The sequence below is a fragment of the Sciurus carolinensis genome, unplaced genomic scaffold, assembly GCF_902686445.1.
Source record: "Sciurus carolinensis unplaced genomic scaffold, mSciCar1.2, whole genome shotgun sequence".
Classification (NCBI taxonomy): Eukaryota; Metazoa; Chordata; class Mammalia; order Rodentia; family Sciuridae; genus Sciurus; species Sciurus carolinensis.
The window spans coordinates 16,055-32,087 of record NW_025920281.1 but is presented as its reverse complement, the minus strand read 5'-3'; the positions used below and the strand labels follow the sequence as shown (position 1 = coordinate 32,087).

The following is a 16,033-nucleotide window of genomic DNA, read 5'->3' as shown; positions in this document are numbered from 1 at the left end:
AAGTTTCTTGGATTAGACCCAATGCCTAGCCATTTGTTTCCTTATTAGGCATAAATAGGCAGAAAAACACATTTTATAAAAAAAAGTTCCTTAGGTTTTATGGGAAATGCTACTCATTTGGGACAATAGGTACAATTCATATAACAATATTTTCAGTATTTGCAATTGACTCCTTCCTTTCACTAGTTATTCTTGTTCTTTCACTGGAAATTCAGGATATTTGAAACCATGGATCTATGGTATAACAATTTCTACTGTGCTGATTTTGTTGTTGTCAAGCTGATTTCTAAATACCACTACATAATGTTTATGTGAATACCCTAAACTTAAAATTAGCATTTTAATAATGTTTCAATATTCCTATCACTACAAAATATGCATCATTTTACTTTCCAAAACCAATGTTTATATTTAAAAAAAAATACCATTTAAATCATATTTACTTTTCTTTTTTTTTTTTTTTTTTTGCAGTGCTGGGGAATGAACCCAGGGCCTTGTGCTTGTGGGGCAAGCACTCTACCAACTGAGCTATATCCCCAGCCCTAAATCTTATTTATAATATAACTTACTGCTCAAGCATCACCTTACCTGCTTTGGCTGAAATGTTTTCTTATGTACACAAGTATACCTGTGTAATCTCAAAAGTTCACAAAAATCAAGATTTCAATATTGTTTTAGGTTCAATTAAAATTGCATTACTCTTTACTTTAAATGCCTATGTCCTATTGTTGTCATTCACTCTGTTTAAGAGCTATGAGTTTCTAGCTACTTAATTGACATCTGGTCTTTTTTCTATTAAAAAAACAGCTGATAATCTTTAAATTAACTATATGTTTCCTTTGAGAACAGAATATGAGACCAAACTTTTCTCATTGCATTTTTCATCTCAGTATTTCTCAAAGTGTATATCAAGGGATTGAACATGGGAGCAATGATTGTGTAAAATAAAGCAAGCACTTTATCCTCAGGGAAAGCAGTAGGGGGCCTAAGGTAGGAAAAGATTGCAGGCCCAAAAAACAAGACTACCACGGAGATATGAGATGCACAGGTAGAGAGGGCTTTGTGTCTTCCTTCTACTGAGTGATTCCTTAAAGTGAGTAAAATAATGGCATAAGAGAGAAATAGTATAACAAATATAACCAGTAAGATCGCTCCTGAACTGACAAGTACAAGGACACCGGTCATGTAGGTATCAGTACAGGCAATTTTTAGCAAAGGAAAAATATCACAAAAGTAGTGATCAATTTCATTTGGACCACAGAAAGGCAAGTGCATTGTCATAGATAATTGAGGAAAAGAATGGGCAGCCCCACCAACCCAGGCAGCTAAAATTAGGAAGTTGCATTTTGTCCTGTTCATGATCATCATGTAGTGGAGAGGTCTGCAGATGGCAACGTAGCGATCAAAGGCCATGGTTGTAATAATGAAGATCTCAATGCTGCCAAAGAAGTGCATGGTAAAGACCTGGAACATACAATAATCATAGGTAATGGTTTTGGTTCCCTGCAGCAGGTCACTAATCAATTTGGGTGTAACACTGGAAGTATAGCAGATATCCAGAAATGATAACTGGCTAAGGAAATAGTACATGGGTTGGTGGAAAAGAGGGCTACATAGAATGGAAATGAGAATCAGAGAGTTTCCTACCAGTAGGGCAACAAAACAGAGTAAGAACAGTAAAAAGCAAAATATTTGCACATTCTTGTCATCAGAAAGCCCCAGAAGAATGAATTCTGAGATGTTTCTCTGGACTTCCATGTATTAAGTTGGGTATGTGTATTTCACAAATAAATTTAATATCTGTGAAAATAAACAAAACAGAAATTTAAGTGATAAATGAAAATCCTGATCCCCATAGTGTAAAATGCACTAATTAACTTGATATCATAGAATCATCATATTAAGTAGTATTGATTTACTGAAAATATGATGTTTCTTATTTATTATGTCTCATTTTTACAAACTTTTTTGTGTAAATTTAAAATTGGTGGTCAAACTAATTGTGCATTTTACTCATTTTTACTTGTAGTTATTTAAAAATATTTCAATCTTATATTGAAAATTAAAAACATGACTCTCATTCACATAATTAGATAAAATAAAAGCTAAATTTGTCCAAGACATTTTTTAAATGATGTGACATTCCTTTTCAAAATAGAAAGTAGCAACTATAGTGAGAAGTATCATTATAGTTAAATGATTTTCTTGCCAGTGATGATGGTAATGAAAACTCTTAAGAAAATTAAATCATAAAATGAAGAAATAAAGGTTATTAAGCAGTCACTGAACAGGAACTAAGTACAGTGGCAGTGCAGAGAAGTAGAAACCAGGAAGAATGAAGAATGAACTCACCAATGCGATCCTACAGCTGATTGTCAGTCTTTCCAAGCCTCGTTTTCCTCATCTGCACCAAGACAACATTGCAGAATTAAGAATGAAATGATGAATCCATGAAGTGTTGTGAAATACCCAAATGTCATGGGAGGGTGATGACAGGTTGGTATTCAGTTCCTACACTTTTTCCTCTTTAAGTTCATAGTGCAGCAGCAAATGAAGTTGGGATGCCCACAAATACTTCAGTAAAGAAATAAATAGAAAATAGCACAGTGTTAACATAATGTGAAATTTAATGAATATGATTGGGTAAACTTCAATATTGACATAGTGTTTGTAAATAATCGTAAGATAGACTACTGAACGTCAGGTTATTTTAGGTCCTTTCTTAAAATTAATCATAATTATGTTTCTTTCATTCGTTCTTTTTCTTTTTCATTCTTTCTTTTTCTCTTCTTTCTTTCTTTCTTCATTTTTCACTTGTTTACACCTTTAAATATATAGGCCAAATAGTCCTTTATTTGGGGGAGTATTAAATAAAATTTTGCAAGAGTAGTTATTTGGTTATAAACATTATAGACTATCTTATATTTAAGGTACAGCTTTCACTACACATTTAATTATTGTTAGTATATCAGAATGTGACATGTTTAAGCTCACCTCAATCAGATCAGCTGAAAGTAGCCTATGGTAAGATAGAATGTATTTTGAAAACTGAGACATTTTTCAGTTTGTAAATATTCAAGCAACTCTTCCTTGATTTGAATATGGAAGGATACAGGTAAGCCTGAGAATGGAACAGAGCAAAAAGCATGGTCATCTTAAAAATTTCTGTAACTACACTTAGACCCCAGTGTCCTGATATGAGTGATCCATGATCCTAGAGGGCTCCCAATCATCATTATGAAGGGTGGTATAATGCTGTTGGACCACCATGAGCTGTACAGACTTAGCCTGGCTTTTCAGGAAATGGATAAGCTTATTGATTATGCAAGGCCCAAAGGATAATGGTGATTAGTGGTCCCCTAAGTGGGAGGAGGTAGGGGAGCCACCCGTATAACCCAGTCCAGAGGAAATTAGAGTGGAGCTCGCTCCGACAACATTCCAGATCTTCTTGTAGGTTTTTGATTTTATCTTGTACAATGCCAGAGCAGTTGGTGTAGAAACAGCACTCTTCACCAAGGAACAGACAAAGCCCTTCTTCCTTCACTGTTGCAGGATGACAGCGGCCAAGGAATCAAGTTGAGCCTGTAGATCTAAGATGGTAGAACTGCAAAGTGCAATGTTAGGAGCTCTGTGTAGCTCTCAAGGAAGTCCACTGTCCAAAGTCATGAGGTCAGAGACCCTAATCTTAATCACTGTTGTCCCATTTTTGCTACTGCACATTACACTCTTTCTTAAATGTCATTTTAAGCAGTTTATATATATTGACTCCTGAGTCTATATGAACATTAGTTAACACAATTTAACATTATATCTAAAACATGAATTAAAGAAAGACTGAGAGAGTTTTTAACTTTCCTTCTGTGTGGCAAAATGTTTTCATGCTTAACCTTTAAACAAATCAGGCTCTCAAAAACTTTTAGAAATACATTTAACAAATTTTACATATACCCTATTGATGACAGGTCCTATATAGAATATTAAATGATAGGTTTACCATTACAGACAAGTTTAATTTGGAGACTAGCAGCTCGATAAGTTTTCTGCTTCAAAGACTTGTATACCTGGAAAATATGAACACATTTAATATACAAAGAATAATGTTTTTAAGTATGTTACTCCATGAAATAACTTTGTAAATTAATCAGATGTCTCTAACAAACATGTTTGAGTAATCCCATGCATGTCAACTCTAATTCACTCATCTTATTGTAAAAGAACCAAGATATCAGACAAGTGTAAAAAAAAAAAGATGTTATACAAGTGTAAACAGTATTTGCCATCTCTTTCCTGTTGAAGAAATGTCCTAGAAAAATTGATATTAGACATTTTATAAACATCAACATTTTATTAGTTTGATTACCTAGAGACTTGTGAGTTAATTGTAAAGACATTTTACTTCTATTAGTTTATCCAATTTAAATTGAACCTTTTTAAATCAATGAATAAAAATATTTGGATCCATTTTTAAATTTTAATTTTGGGAGTGCTCAATTTTGAAACAGACAAAACATGACATTAGACAGCATGACATACAAATAACACAAAATCAAAGGCCTTGTAACTTTATAGGTGAATCTCCATTGCAATGTAACAGATGTTCAAAAACTCTAGTTGAATAAAAAAATAGAAATGATCAAAAAGTCATGAGCTCAAAAAAATGTAGAATTCAAAAAAAAAAAAAAAAAAACACAAGAGTCCTGGAAAAATGATATGGCTGTTAATTACTTTAGTAAAGCACTATAAAATTTACTTTTGCTGGAGTTCAGGTAAGACTCTTTTTGCTTTTTTTTTTCTTTTCTTGGGTTTCAGACCGGTCTCCTACTAAGCATTCTGCCTTCCTCCATTTACATTTCAATGTAAGCCTTGATGGAGATCTGGATCTGAAAGGGGTTAAAATGTTCTAGCAGAAACTTGATGCCTAGGGCATTTTAACCCTTATTCCTGGTTAGTAATCAATTCAGGTTTGGACACAGAAAATTGTGAAACAATTATCTCCCAATACTTGTGGGAACTGGGGCTACTATATCATACTCCTTACTAGGACACATCACTAATGGTTGGGCTGGTTACTCCCTCCACACCAGCATAGGACTAGATGGGCTGGGCCGGGGAATGGAAGCAGAAACAGCTGAGTCAAAGTTGGAGAAGGAGGAGGGATTGAGGGGGAGAAGTAGGAGGCATTTGAGTTTTCAGGAAGAGTATAGAAGTGCAAGAAAGAAGAGACTTGAAGATAAGGAATCCCTTTCCATCTCTCACTCGCTTGCGGAAGCTATGTGCCAATATCTTTGGTAGCCACAATCCACCTTCCCATGGAGCAATCTTTCATCCCTGAACAGGCCAATTTGTGATTGGTAGTCATTCCTTCCCATACTAACATTTTAGCATTTACCGGGAAGGCCATACAGGGAGTGGGGAGGTTAGAGTCAGTGAGTTCTCTCCCAGTATCATAAAATGGCTGCTGGGAAGATTTCCCACCATCCAGAGGCAGCAGCTCTTTGAGGGGAACCTTGGAGCCCCCTTTGGGAGGTCCTGGAGAGAAGCAGTCCTTAAGGGTGGATAATGTAGGGCAGACTCTCAATGGGGTACCCTCCCCTAAACTGATTTCCCTCTTCCTAACAGGTTGTTCTACACGATCCCATGTGGACCAGTCAAATGAGTTTGCTTCAGGCAGCCAAGGGGATGCCTTAGTGAGGGCCTTCCAGGTCTGAAATGCCTGGCTATCTGAGAGTTCCAATCCTCTACTTCTAAGGAGAATCCTAAGGGAGTCAAGGGAGGGGTCAGACTTGGAATTGGACTGTCCTATATTTTATGGGAGTACACTCACCCAGAGTCTGATTGGCCTGTTGGTGACTTCATCTTCCTCACACAGGGCACCAGTTGTTGATCCCTGTCGGGCAGCAAGGTCTGATGTACCTTCTCAGGGCCTGCCTGAGGAGAATACGGGGCCGAGCAGGATGATGAGTGTCGGGGGCAAAGGAAACACACCAGAGCCGGGAGGTCTGTCAGCGCACGAGGCACAGCAGGAATCTTGTTTATTGAGGAAGTCACACAGCTTTTATGTAGGTTGGAGGCTAGGCAGGAACCAATCAGCTTAAAGGTCAGCAAGGCAAGGGGGGTTCACACAGGTGAGGGTCCCATAGGACTATATGGCAAGCATGAGCTGATCTCGTTCACAGAACTGTTGTTAACCAATCCCTGATGGTGGTCCAATTTATCATCTAGCCCACTCGCCAGGGAGTAAGGAGTCAGCCTGAGTTAGTTAACGTGTCATTAGTCCCAAGAAAGATGGATGAAGAAAAAAAGAACAGCTTCATACTCTCCTGAGACTTGTGAGGAGGCCCAAGTGGCACACATGGCAAAGGCCAGCATCCCAGACCAAAGGGGAAGATCTCGTTCTGGTGTACAATAGCATTTTGCCTCTGTTTAAGCAGTTGTAACTTTATTATTAAAAATAAAATTTTAAAATTAAAACATACATTTCTTATTTTTATTCATAGAGTAAATGTCTTAAAGATGAATCATTAAAATATAGGGAACATAAGTGGGAGCCCAATCAATAACAGAAATGTCTATCTTTAAGCTGTTTATTTGTGCACAGGAGCTCATCCCTGTCACCTTGCAGGGACATCTCTTCATCAGTCTTCCTGTCTCTGCTGGATCGCTCATGTCACTCTAAAAACTACAGGAAAAATTGTCTGAGTCCTTTGGGTTTGGGAAATGTACTGAGTAGCTCTTCCATTGAGGTTACTTGTATCCAGCTGAACTTGTGGAGTGTAATTAATAATTCTGTAGACACAGAAGTTAATGTATAGAAAATAATAGCCATGGCAATGCAGTCTTTCCATAGAAATGCAGATTATTTCCAGGGAAATGCAAGTGACTGTTCCCCTGTGTGTGTTTACCAATAGTGTGAGTCTTTTAGCCATTCTTAATTCATGTCGGTAGTCTTATTAGACTAAAAATGTGTAGTACTTTGCGTTCCTGCTGAACTAACCATAATATCTTACTGATTTCTCTCTAAAATTCAGACAAATAAAATCTTCCATAGATTTTATTTTATAAGAGCCATAATTATGTTTTCTTTTTAATATCTACTCTTTTACAAAATAAACTTGTCTGAGACAAAGCATCTTTTCTCTCTATTTTTCCTTCCTGATTTCTCACTTCTGATTTCTCCTTTTCTATTCTCACTGTAACTAGTTTCTGACATGCCATTTTTTATTTTAAGGGGAAGCTTCCCCTCCAGTGTCACCTTTCCTCAGTGACTGAAGATGCTCTTATAAATTTTATCAATGACTTTCATCTTGATATATCCTGGTTTTCACAAAAATTATATCCCTCTTTTTTTACTAAGACATTTACATTTTCATGTGATTTGGGGGTCACACCATACTCCCCTAATTTTCTTGCAAAACATCCAAAATCCTCTCTCAACTACTTTTCTGAGCTCTTAATCATCTCATCACATCCTCTATAATGGAATGTTGCAGAATATGTGTCCTGTAACTTTTTGTTACTGAATACATTCTCATGGTTTAAAGCAATCCCTATTTAAAACACCCCAGAATTTTTGTAACTCAAGGACATGTGATGTGGCATATTTTTGTGATTGTCAGGAATTTAACTTTTAAATTTATAAGATCCACTTATGATAGTCCGATCTATGACTTTGCCCACAATGCCTATAATTTTCCATGTGTATGTATGTGTGTGTGTGTGTGTGTGTGTGTGTGCGCGTGTGTGTGTATCATCATAGATGTTGTTAGAATAGTTGCTCTCATCCTTAGGATTTCAGAGAACTCACTTGTTTTGTCCAGAGAAGTTGATCAGGGATTTGATTGGCAAAAAAGGTATTGTATCTAGGCCTCTGATTTTGACATTCAAATCTTCAAAAACTTTGCCATATTACCTGTCCACTTTTGCAGCAATGTTTAGATTCAGTAATAAAGTAGGGTAGAGGCATTGATTCTTGACATTGGAGAATAAAAGAACATGTTCAAAACCTCATTTCTGCCAGCCACTGGTATGCATATATGCAATTCCAGCAACATGGGAGGCTGAGGCAGGAGGACAGCAAGTTTGAGGTCAGCCTCGGCAACTACACAAGGTGGTCAACATCTTGGTGAAACTTTGTTTCCAAATTAAAAATGGAAAGTACTGGGGATGTAGCTCAGTGGTAAATCACCTCTGGGTTCAATCCAAAAAATACAAATAATTATAAATACTAAAATAAACATATTAGTAAATAATGGTAACAAATAAAATTAAATAATTAATGAAAAGAAATAAAAATAAAACCTCATTTGAGACAATTAGCAGAGCAATCTAAAGTATTTTTATACAGTTTTCTTAACTTCAGAGTTTTTGTAATTTTTTAAATTTGTTTTAATTAGAAATACATGACAATAGAATACATCATACCTCATTCTTTTGGTTGTATATGATGTAGAATAACACTGGTCATGTAGACATACATGTACATAGGCTAATAATTTTTAATTCATTCTATTATCCTTCCTACCCAGTTTCACCTCCCCTTCCTTTATTACCCTCTGTCTAATCCAAGTATCTCTATTCCTCCCAAGCCCCACCACCCTTATTGTGAATTAGCATCCACATATCAGAGAAAACACTTGGCCTTTAATTTTTGGAATTGGTTTATTTTGCTTAGTATGATTTTCTCAAACTCCATCAATTTACCAACAAATGCCATAATTTTATTCTTCTTTAAGACTGAGTAACATTTCATTGCACATACATGTGCCACATTTTCTTTATACATTCATCTCTTGAAGAACCCATAGGTTGGTTCCACAGATTAGATATTGTGAATTGAGCTGCTAAAAACATTAATGTGGCTGCATCACTGCAGTATGCTGATTTTAAGTCCTTTGGGTATAAACCAAGGAGGGATCAAATGGTGGTTCTATTCCAAGTTGTCTGAGGAACCTCCATAATGCTTTCCATAATGGTTGTACCAATTTGCAGTGCCACCAGCAAGCAGTTTATGAGTGTACATTTTCCTTGCATCCTGGGCAACACTTAATTTTGCGTGTATGCCTGATAATTGCCATTCTGACTGGAGTGAGATGAAATCTTAGAGTAGTTTTGATTTGCACTTCTCTAATTGCTAGAAATGAAATGCATTTTTAATATGTTTGTTGATGGATTGTATTTCTTTTTCTGTGAAGTGTCTGTTCAGTTCCTTAACCTATTTATTGATTGGGTTATTTGTTTTTTTGCTGTTGAGTTTTTTGAGTTATTTATATATCCTGGAGATTAATGCTGTATCTGAAGTTCACGTGGCAGAGATTTTCTCCCAATCTATAGACTCTCTTCTCAAATTATTGTTTCCTTTGGCAAGAAGAAGATCTCCTGAGTCCCTGATCTGCTTTGAGTGCCCAGTATTAAAATCCAGTAATGTCTCCCCTAAATCTTGATCACCTTGTTGAAAAGCTGCCTGCTGACTTTTCCTGGTTAACTGCGTGGATCTACCTGGAAAGTGATCCCTCTATTCCATCATCTTACCCCTTCTGCTTCATTAGTAATATCTTAATAGATACAGATAACTCCATACTGTTTTGTGTGATACAATTAGGAAATAACAACAATAGCAAAAAGAATCAGACACATGTTAAATCCTCGACTTCTTATTCAAGTGAAAGGACAGTTTGAATTCATAGTTTTAGTTTTATTGATATGAGATACCTGGTCACTATGAACTTATTCATTGGATGTGTATGGTATCCTAGATGTTTTTAAAATTTCACCTCACTTTTCAAGTTTTTTTTTGTTTTTCATTTTTTAAAATGACAAATAATAATTCTACATATATGGTGCTTTGAATCACATAAAATCATTTAAGTTTTCTTTCCCTGTCGAGCTATTTCTTATTGTATAATCTTCTGTTCAGTTTTCCTCTACATTTTTAGCTATGTTTTAAGAATTTTATTTTTTTAATATCTCTGATCTTGTTTTATTATTTTAAAATGCAAAGTTCTAAGAATCCTATAGGGTATCTGTGTGTGTGTGTGTGTGTGTGTGTACTTGGGTGTGTGTATATGGTTTGTATTACATGGGAGTGAATTAGGTAAGTGTCTCAAGCAGTGAGTAAGAGAGGAATCAAGTTTCATTCCAACAAATGGATTTTATCCAAGCAATGCACACTCAACTTAACATTCCTAATAGTAGCAAGCCACAAATATATTGAAGATTCACTCCCTTGTTCACCTAGAGTCCAATCCCCATGAAATTACTCAATGCAAAGTCCCTTAGCCAAGAAGTCAGTCATCAAGACCGAGGGAATTCTTCTTAGCCAACAGCCTCTCTCAGCTCCTCAGATGTCTTCGGATCTCCTCAGGCATCCAATAAGCCAGAGGTTGGGTGGCAGTTTTTGCCATGGGAAAGGTGGTCAATCGTCTGGCCTCGGTGACAACGGTTGATCAGCAATCAGTGATAAAGTGGACAGCAGCCTGGGCAGTCAAGAGACAAAGTGACATGGAGTCCTCTGGTCATGGTGCTGCTGACAGTTTGCTCCAGAAGTCCAGGGGTTTAAGTAGTGATTTTCAGCCCAGTCATGCTCTGGTCTTCATTGATAAAGACTGGAACACAACTAGACTAGGAGTCACCACTCAAATCGTAGATAAGGGTTCATATTAGCATTGTTCAGGGATGTCATCCTGCCACACAGCAAGTTTGTCACCAGGTGCCTTTATTTTAGTTTTACAAGTCCAGACAAATACCAAATACAGCTTAGTATTACTATATAACACACAACTATAGCAATTCCTATCATTTCCTTGTCTCATTAAAGTCACATATACTCTTCAAATAATAGCACAATCAAAAGCAAAATTAACTCTGAAGTGGATAAAATACATTTAAAGATTTCTTGCCAGAAGAAAGTGAAACCAGAATTGAGGACAGGCAGTTAGTGTGCTCACTTCTTGGGACTTCAGAACATCAGTCATGGCCCCCTTCTCCCTCCCAGGAGAAGTCTGTATTATTACCTTTAAATAAAACCTGCTTAATATGCTTGCCTTGGCATGCTTCTCTGATGTTATACTTCAACACCTGAGGAAGCAGAACTCATGTAATGAGATGTAATGTTCAGGCTTATTGAACACCTGAGGACATCCAAAGACATCTCTCTGAGGAACTGAGAGAGGCTGTGGCTGAGAAGAATCCCCTTGGTCTTGCTGACTGACTTCTTGGCTAAGAGACGTTGCATTGAGTAAGTCCATGGGGATTGGATCTTCAATGTTTTTGTGACTTGCTATTATTAGGAATGTTAAGTCGAGTGTGCATTGCTTGGATAAAATCCACTTGTTGGAATGAAACTTGATTCCTCTCTTACTCACTGCTTGTAACAACTCATCACCAGTAAATGGCAGTATCATAAGTAATATTATTTATAATAAATATTTAAAATATATTTCTTATAAAAATATATAACCTCCCATTGTCAAAAAGAGATTCCTAATAGCCCTTCAGTCTCAATGAGATTGAATAAATCAGGAATGATTCTTTTATGAGACCATTAAATATTATACATAAACATGAACCTTTAAAATATATTCTAAATAAAAATTTTCGAACAGTAGTGTAGAAGGAGGTTGACATTTTTCACATCAGAAGGATTTCCTTATATTACAGATTCACTAAAAAAATTATTCCTACTTGTATTGAAGGAATATTTAAAGATAGGTGGTCAGTGTAGGTAAGTAATTGGGTCAGATATAGAGAAGATGAAGAGGACTCTAGGGAACTGAAATGTTAATGCCTCCAGGGCCCTTCCTTCACCCTTACTCCTGCTCCAACCTGTTACTAAGGTAACCTGTCCAAGAATTGTTCCTCCCTGCAGGGAGTTGTAAAAGTTCTTAATTAGCCTTCAGGGCTGCTCCTCTCCTGCCTGGATCACTCCACCTTTGGCCCTTCCTCCTTGCCCATTTGCTTCTCACCTTTTGACCATTATGCTGATATCTCCTGGACCTAGTTATTACACAGTAAGGAGGCAATAAGGGAGAAGAGAGCAGGAGAACAAAAAAAAAAAAAAAAACTAAAATGTATAAAAGGTATCCCACTTTTTGGGATACCAGGACACCAGCTATGACTCCCTTCTTCCTCCTAGGGGAAGTGTGTATTACTATTTTTTTTAAATAAACTTGCTTTCTATACTTGCCTTGGCACTTCTCAGGTATTTAATCTTCACATCTGGGAAACAGAACTCCTCATTGATAACCATTAGTATCAGTATCACAGGAAAGACAATATATGATGAGACTCCAAGTTTTAAATATTAAACAACATACACAGCATTCCAAATATGCATTTTCAATGAGTTATTGTAATGCAAGTATAAAATATAGTTTTGTTGTGACCATAAAAAAAAAAGAAAAAGAAAAGAAATCAGGTATGTCTGCTTCAGGGTAACATTTTTTGTTCACAGTAGGAGATTATATGTTATATACATTTAATTTGGTACCTATTACTAAATGCATACCCTATTAGAAGGGTATCAAAAATAACAAAGTGCTCATAAAATCTGAGTTGGACAGGAGATTGGAGAATGATCTAGTTTAAAAAAGTATTTCAGTAAAATTCGAAAACATTCTTTTTCTTTTAGGGCTTTAGAGTTTTACATTGTAGTTGTGTTCATGATACTTCTAAATACATTAAAATTAATTTCAGTTCAAAATTTCCCCTTTTCCCTCACTCTCTTTACTCCAGAACTTGCTCCCCTTTCCCATTCTCTTTCTTGTACTTTATTCTGTCTTCTTTTTGATCATCTATTAACTTATATTTGATTGGTTCTTTATGTTCTTCTATTCTTCCCTCCCCCTTTCCTTTATTTTCCTGCATGGGAGAGAAAACACTTGACCTCTGAGTTTCTGAGTTTGGCTAATTTCACTCAGCATGATATTCTCCACTTCATAAACAATGTGTTATATTCTTGATGCATTAAAAATAAAGTTCTGAAAACCCTTACCTTAGAAGGTCTATTCATACTGGCATAAAATTTGACCTTAACAATTGTGTTCTGGTGTAGGCAGGAGGCACTGTTGTATTCCCAGGGCAGCATTATGACCCAGAGAGTTGATCAAGATGGTGAGTCAGTTGGATATCTTAGAAATGCAGTGTTCTTTGAACACATTACACACCACCACATTGCCATTACCTAAAGGTTCACTTGCCTTCATGAGATTTTCCACATGTACTTAACCAAAAGTCAATATCAAATAAATAAACTAAATTTCATAGATACATAAGAAAGATGTACATTAGAATGAATCAACATAAGGGTGCCATTTTAATCAGCCTTTTCACTACTGTGACTAAAAGATCTAACCAGAACAATTTTAGAAGAGGAAGAATTTATTAGAGGGCTCAGTTTCAGATGTCTCAGTCCACAGAAGGCCAGGGCTTCCGTTCCTCAGGGTTTGAGGTGAGGCAGAACATCATGGCAGAAATGTGTGGCAGAGGGAACCCACTCACATGATGATCAGGAAATAAAGGGACTCCACTCACCAGATGCAAATATATACTCCAAGGCCAAGTTTCCAGTACCTCACCTCTTCTAGTTATCACTCAGGTAATTCTTTCAGGGGATTAATTCACTGATTGGGTTAAGGCTTTCACAACCCAATCATTTCTTCTCTGAACTTTCTTGCATTGTCTCATATGTGAGCTTTTAGGGGACATCTCACATTCAAACCATACCAGGGGCTTTATCGCTTCATCATTTCTATATTTCTTATGGATATAATGCAATGGTGTTCCATACCCTTCTACGCTCAATGACCACTGAGAGAGGATGTTTGAATTCTACTGTATCCATGGCAACATCATCACCACTGTGAACCTGAAGTATTTTCCTGGAACACCCCAATAGGTACTATTTTTATTTACTTCTCATCTCCCTCTCTACCAGTATTTCTTACCCATGGAGTAGTGCCCATGTCCATCTGCCACTGCTGTGCATGTTTCTTATTTCCATCTTTTTCCCTTAGATTGTAGTGCTCTCAGAGAAGTCTTTCAAATTTCTGTCTTCCATAAAGTCCTGCTGTTGATTAGATACTGACTGTGGCATTGATACAACTAATTTCCTACAACTATTAAGTATAGCTATGTTATTTCCAAGTGCAATTATTTCTTGCTTTGCTAATTCTTATGCAAATTAGATATATTCAGTTGCCCATTTTTCTTCTCTAGGCACTTTGGAAGTCACTTATTTAAATGAGAATTAAAAATCCTTCTCTAATTCTGTCTGAACAAGAATCACTTCAAACTTGCAATTAGAAGCTTTGGTTCTCATACACATTTTAGAAGAGAAGATAAGTCAGTTCCACATTTACCCATTTCTTAAACCCACAATCACACAGGATTCTGGATGTGAAGACTTCTTTTTTGCCATCCTGGGGAGGAGTCTTTATACACAAATGATGCTGAACATAGTAATCTGGAGGAAGACTGTTCTCTAGAGCGTCACTTCCCTCCCAATTAATAAACATAAACAAATGTGATAATGAATTAAACTTCAATTTGTCTTAGATTGTGGGAAAAAAAGGTGACCTATTGTATTTAATGGTGCTAATGTTATCTGTGCCATTTTTAATATAGTAAGAAATGATAGTTGTAGAGTCCTGGTTATTATTTTTAGTACCATTCTTCAATAGAAATTGAAGGGCCTCTTGATGAAATGAGTGATTTTAAGTCTGGGGTACAAATTATAAGATCTATTGAACAGTATGTGGTAGCACAAAGTAGGGAGTTATAAAATGCACATACATTAATGAACATATACAAAAAGGAAACTGGAATCAATGGATAGAATCCATCAAAATCAAACTATAAGTGAGTAACACAATATTGAAATATAGCCTAAACCATAAAATAAATATCCATGAGTGCCCAAGTATATAAAATATTGAGTAACTAACTAAATAAGAAAACATAAAACACATCCCATGAAAAGCTTCCAAATGATTTTACAAGTTTTACTACTTTAGGTACTTCATATAAGTAGAATCATACAGCATTAGACTTTTTGTGAATGGCTAATTTTTCTTAACATAATGTTCTCAAGCTTTACCCATGTGTAGCAAGTATTGGGACATCCTTTTAATACTGAATAACATTTCATGGTATGTGTATATCACATTTTTAAATTCATTCATTTGCTGTAGAATTCTTGAATTGTTTGTGTGTGTTGGCTATTGAAAATAATGCGACTAAATGTACATGATTGTACATGTATATCTCTTAAAGTCCATGAGTTCAGTTCTGTGTTTACACATAAAAATGGAATGGTGGGTCATCTAGTAGTTCTAATTTTTTAAGGAGAAATGTCTTTCATATAAGTCAATCATTTTATATCCCTAGGAAGAGGGCACAAATGTTTCTATTTTTACACATTTTTTCCAATTCTTCTTATTCTTTATTTTAAATAGTAGCCACCTGAACGGATTCAATGTTCTATTTCTCCATGCTGTTGATTTACATCTCCCTATGAACAGAGATGTTGAGCATTATTTCTTCTGCTTATTAGCCATTTCTTTATCTTCTTTGGAGAAGTGTCTACCTAGTACTTGGATTATTTTTAAAAATTGAATTTTATTTGATGTTTAGCCATAGGTGTTTACATATGTGTGTGTATATATATATATTTCTGGATATTATCTGTGATCACATATGACTGCATGCATTTCTCCCATTTCATGAGTTCCCTTTTCATTTTATTGATTATACCCTTTGTTGTAAAGAAATTCAATATTTAGATGCAGACCAATTTATCTATTTTTCTTCTGTTACCTGTATATTTGGTGTTTTATATGAGAAATTATATGAGGGGATAGCGGTATCCTGTGGTGGTGCTTCATTATGTTCTTTTCTGATATTTTTAGAGTTTTAATTCTGACATTTTTTATCTATTTCAAGTTGATTTTGTATGGTATAACATAATGGTCCAGCTTTCATGTCTGACACAAGGAAATTTAATTTTCCCAACATCATATATGGAAAATTATCCCTTTCC

General features: G+C 35.8%; 1 protein-coding gene across 1 annotated transcript; it reads right to left on the bottom strand.

Moving 5' to 3' along the window:
• Window positions 1-822: 822 nt before the first annotated feature.
• LOC124975473 (olfactory receptor 4P4-like) lies at window positions 823-1,758 on the bottom strand. Its single transcript, XM_047538176.1, has one exon. The coding sequence runs from the start codon at window positions 1,756-1,758 to the stop codon at window positions 823-825; it is 936 nt and encodes a 311-aa protein (XP_047394132.1).
• Window positions 1,759-16,033: the final 14,275 nt, after the last annotated feature.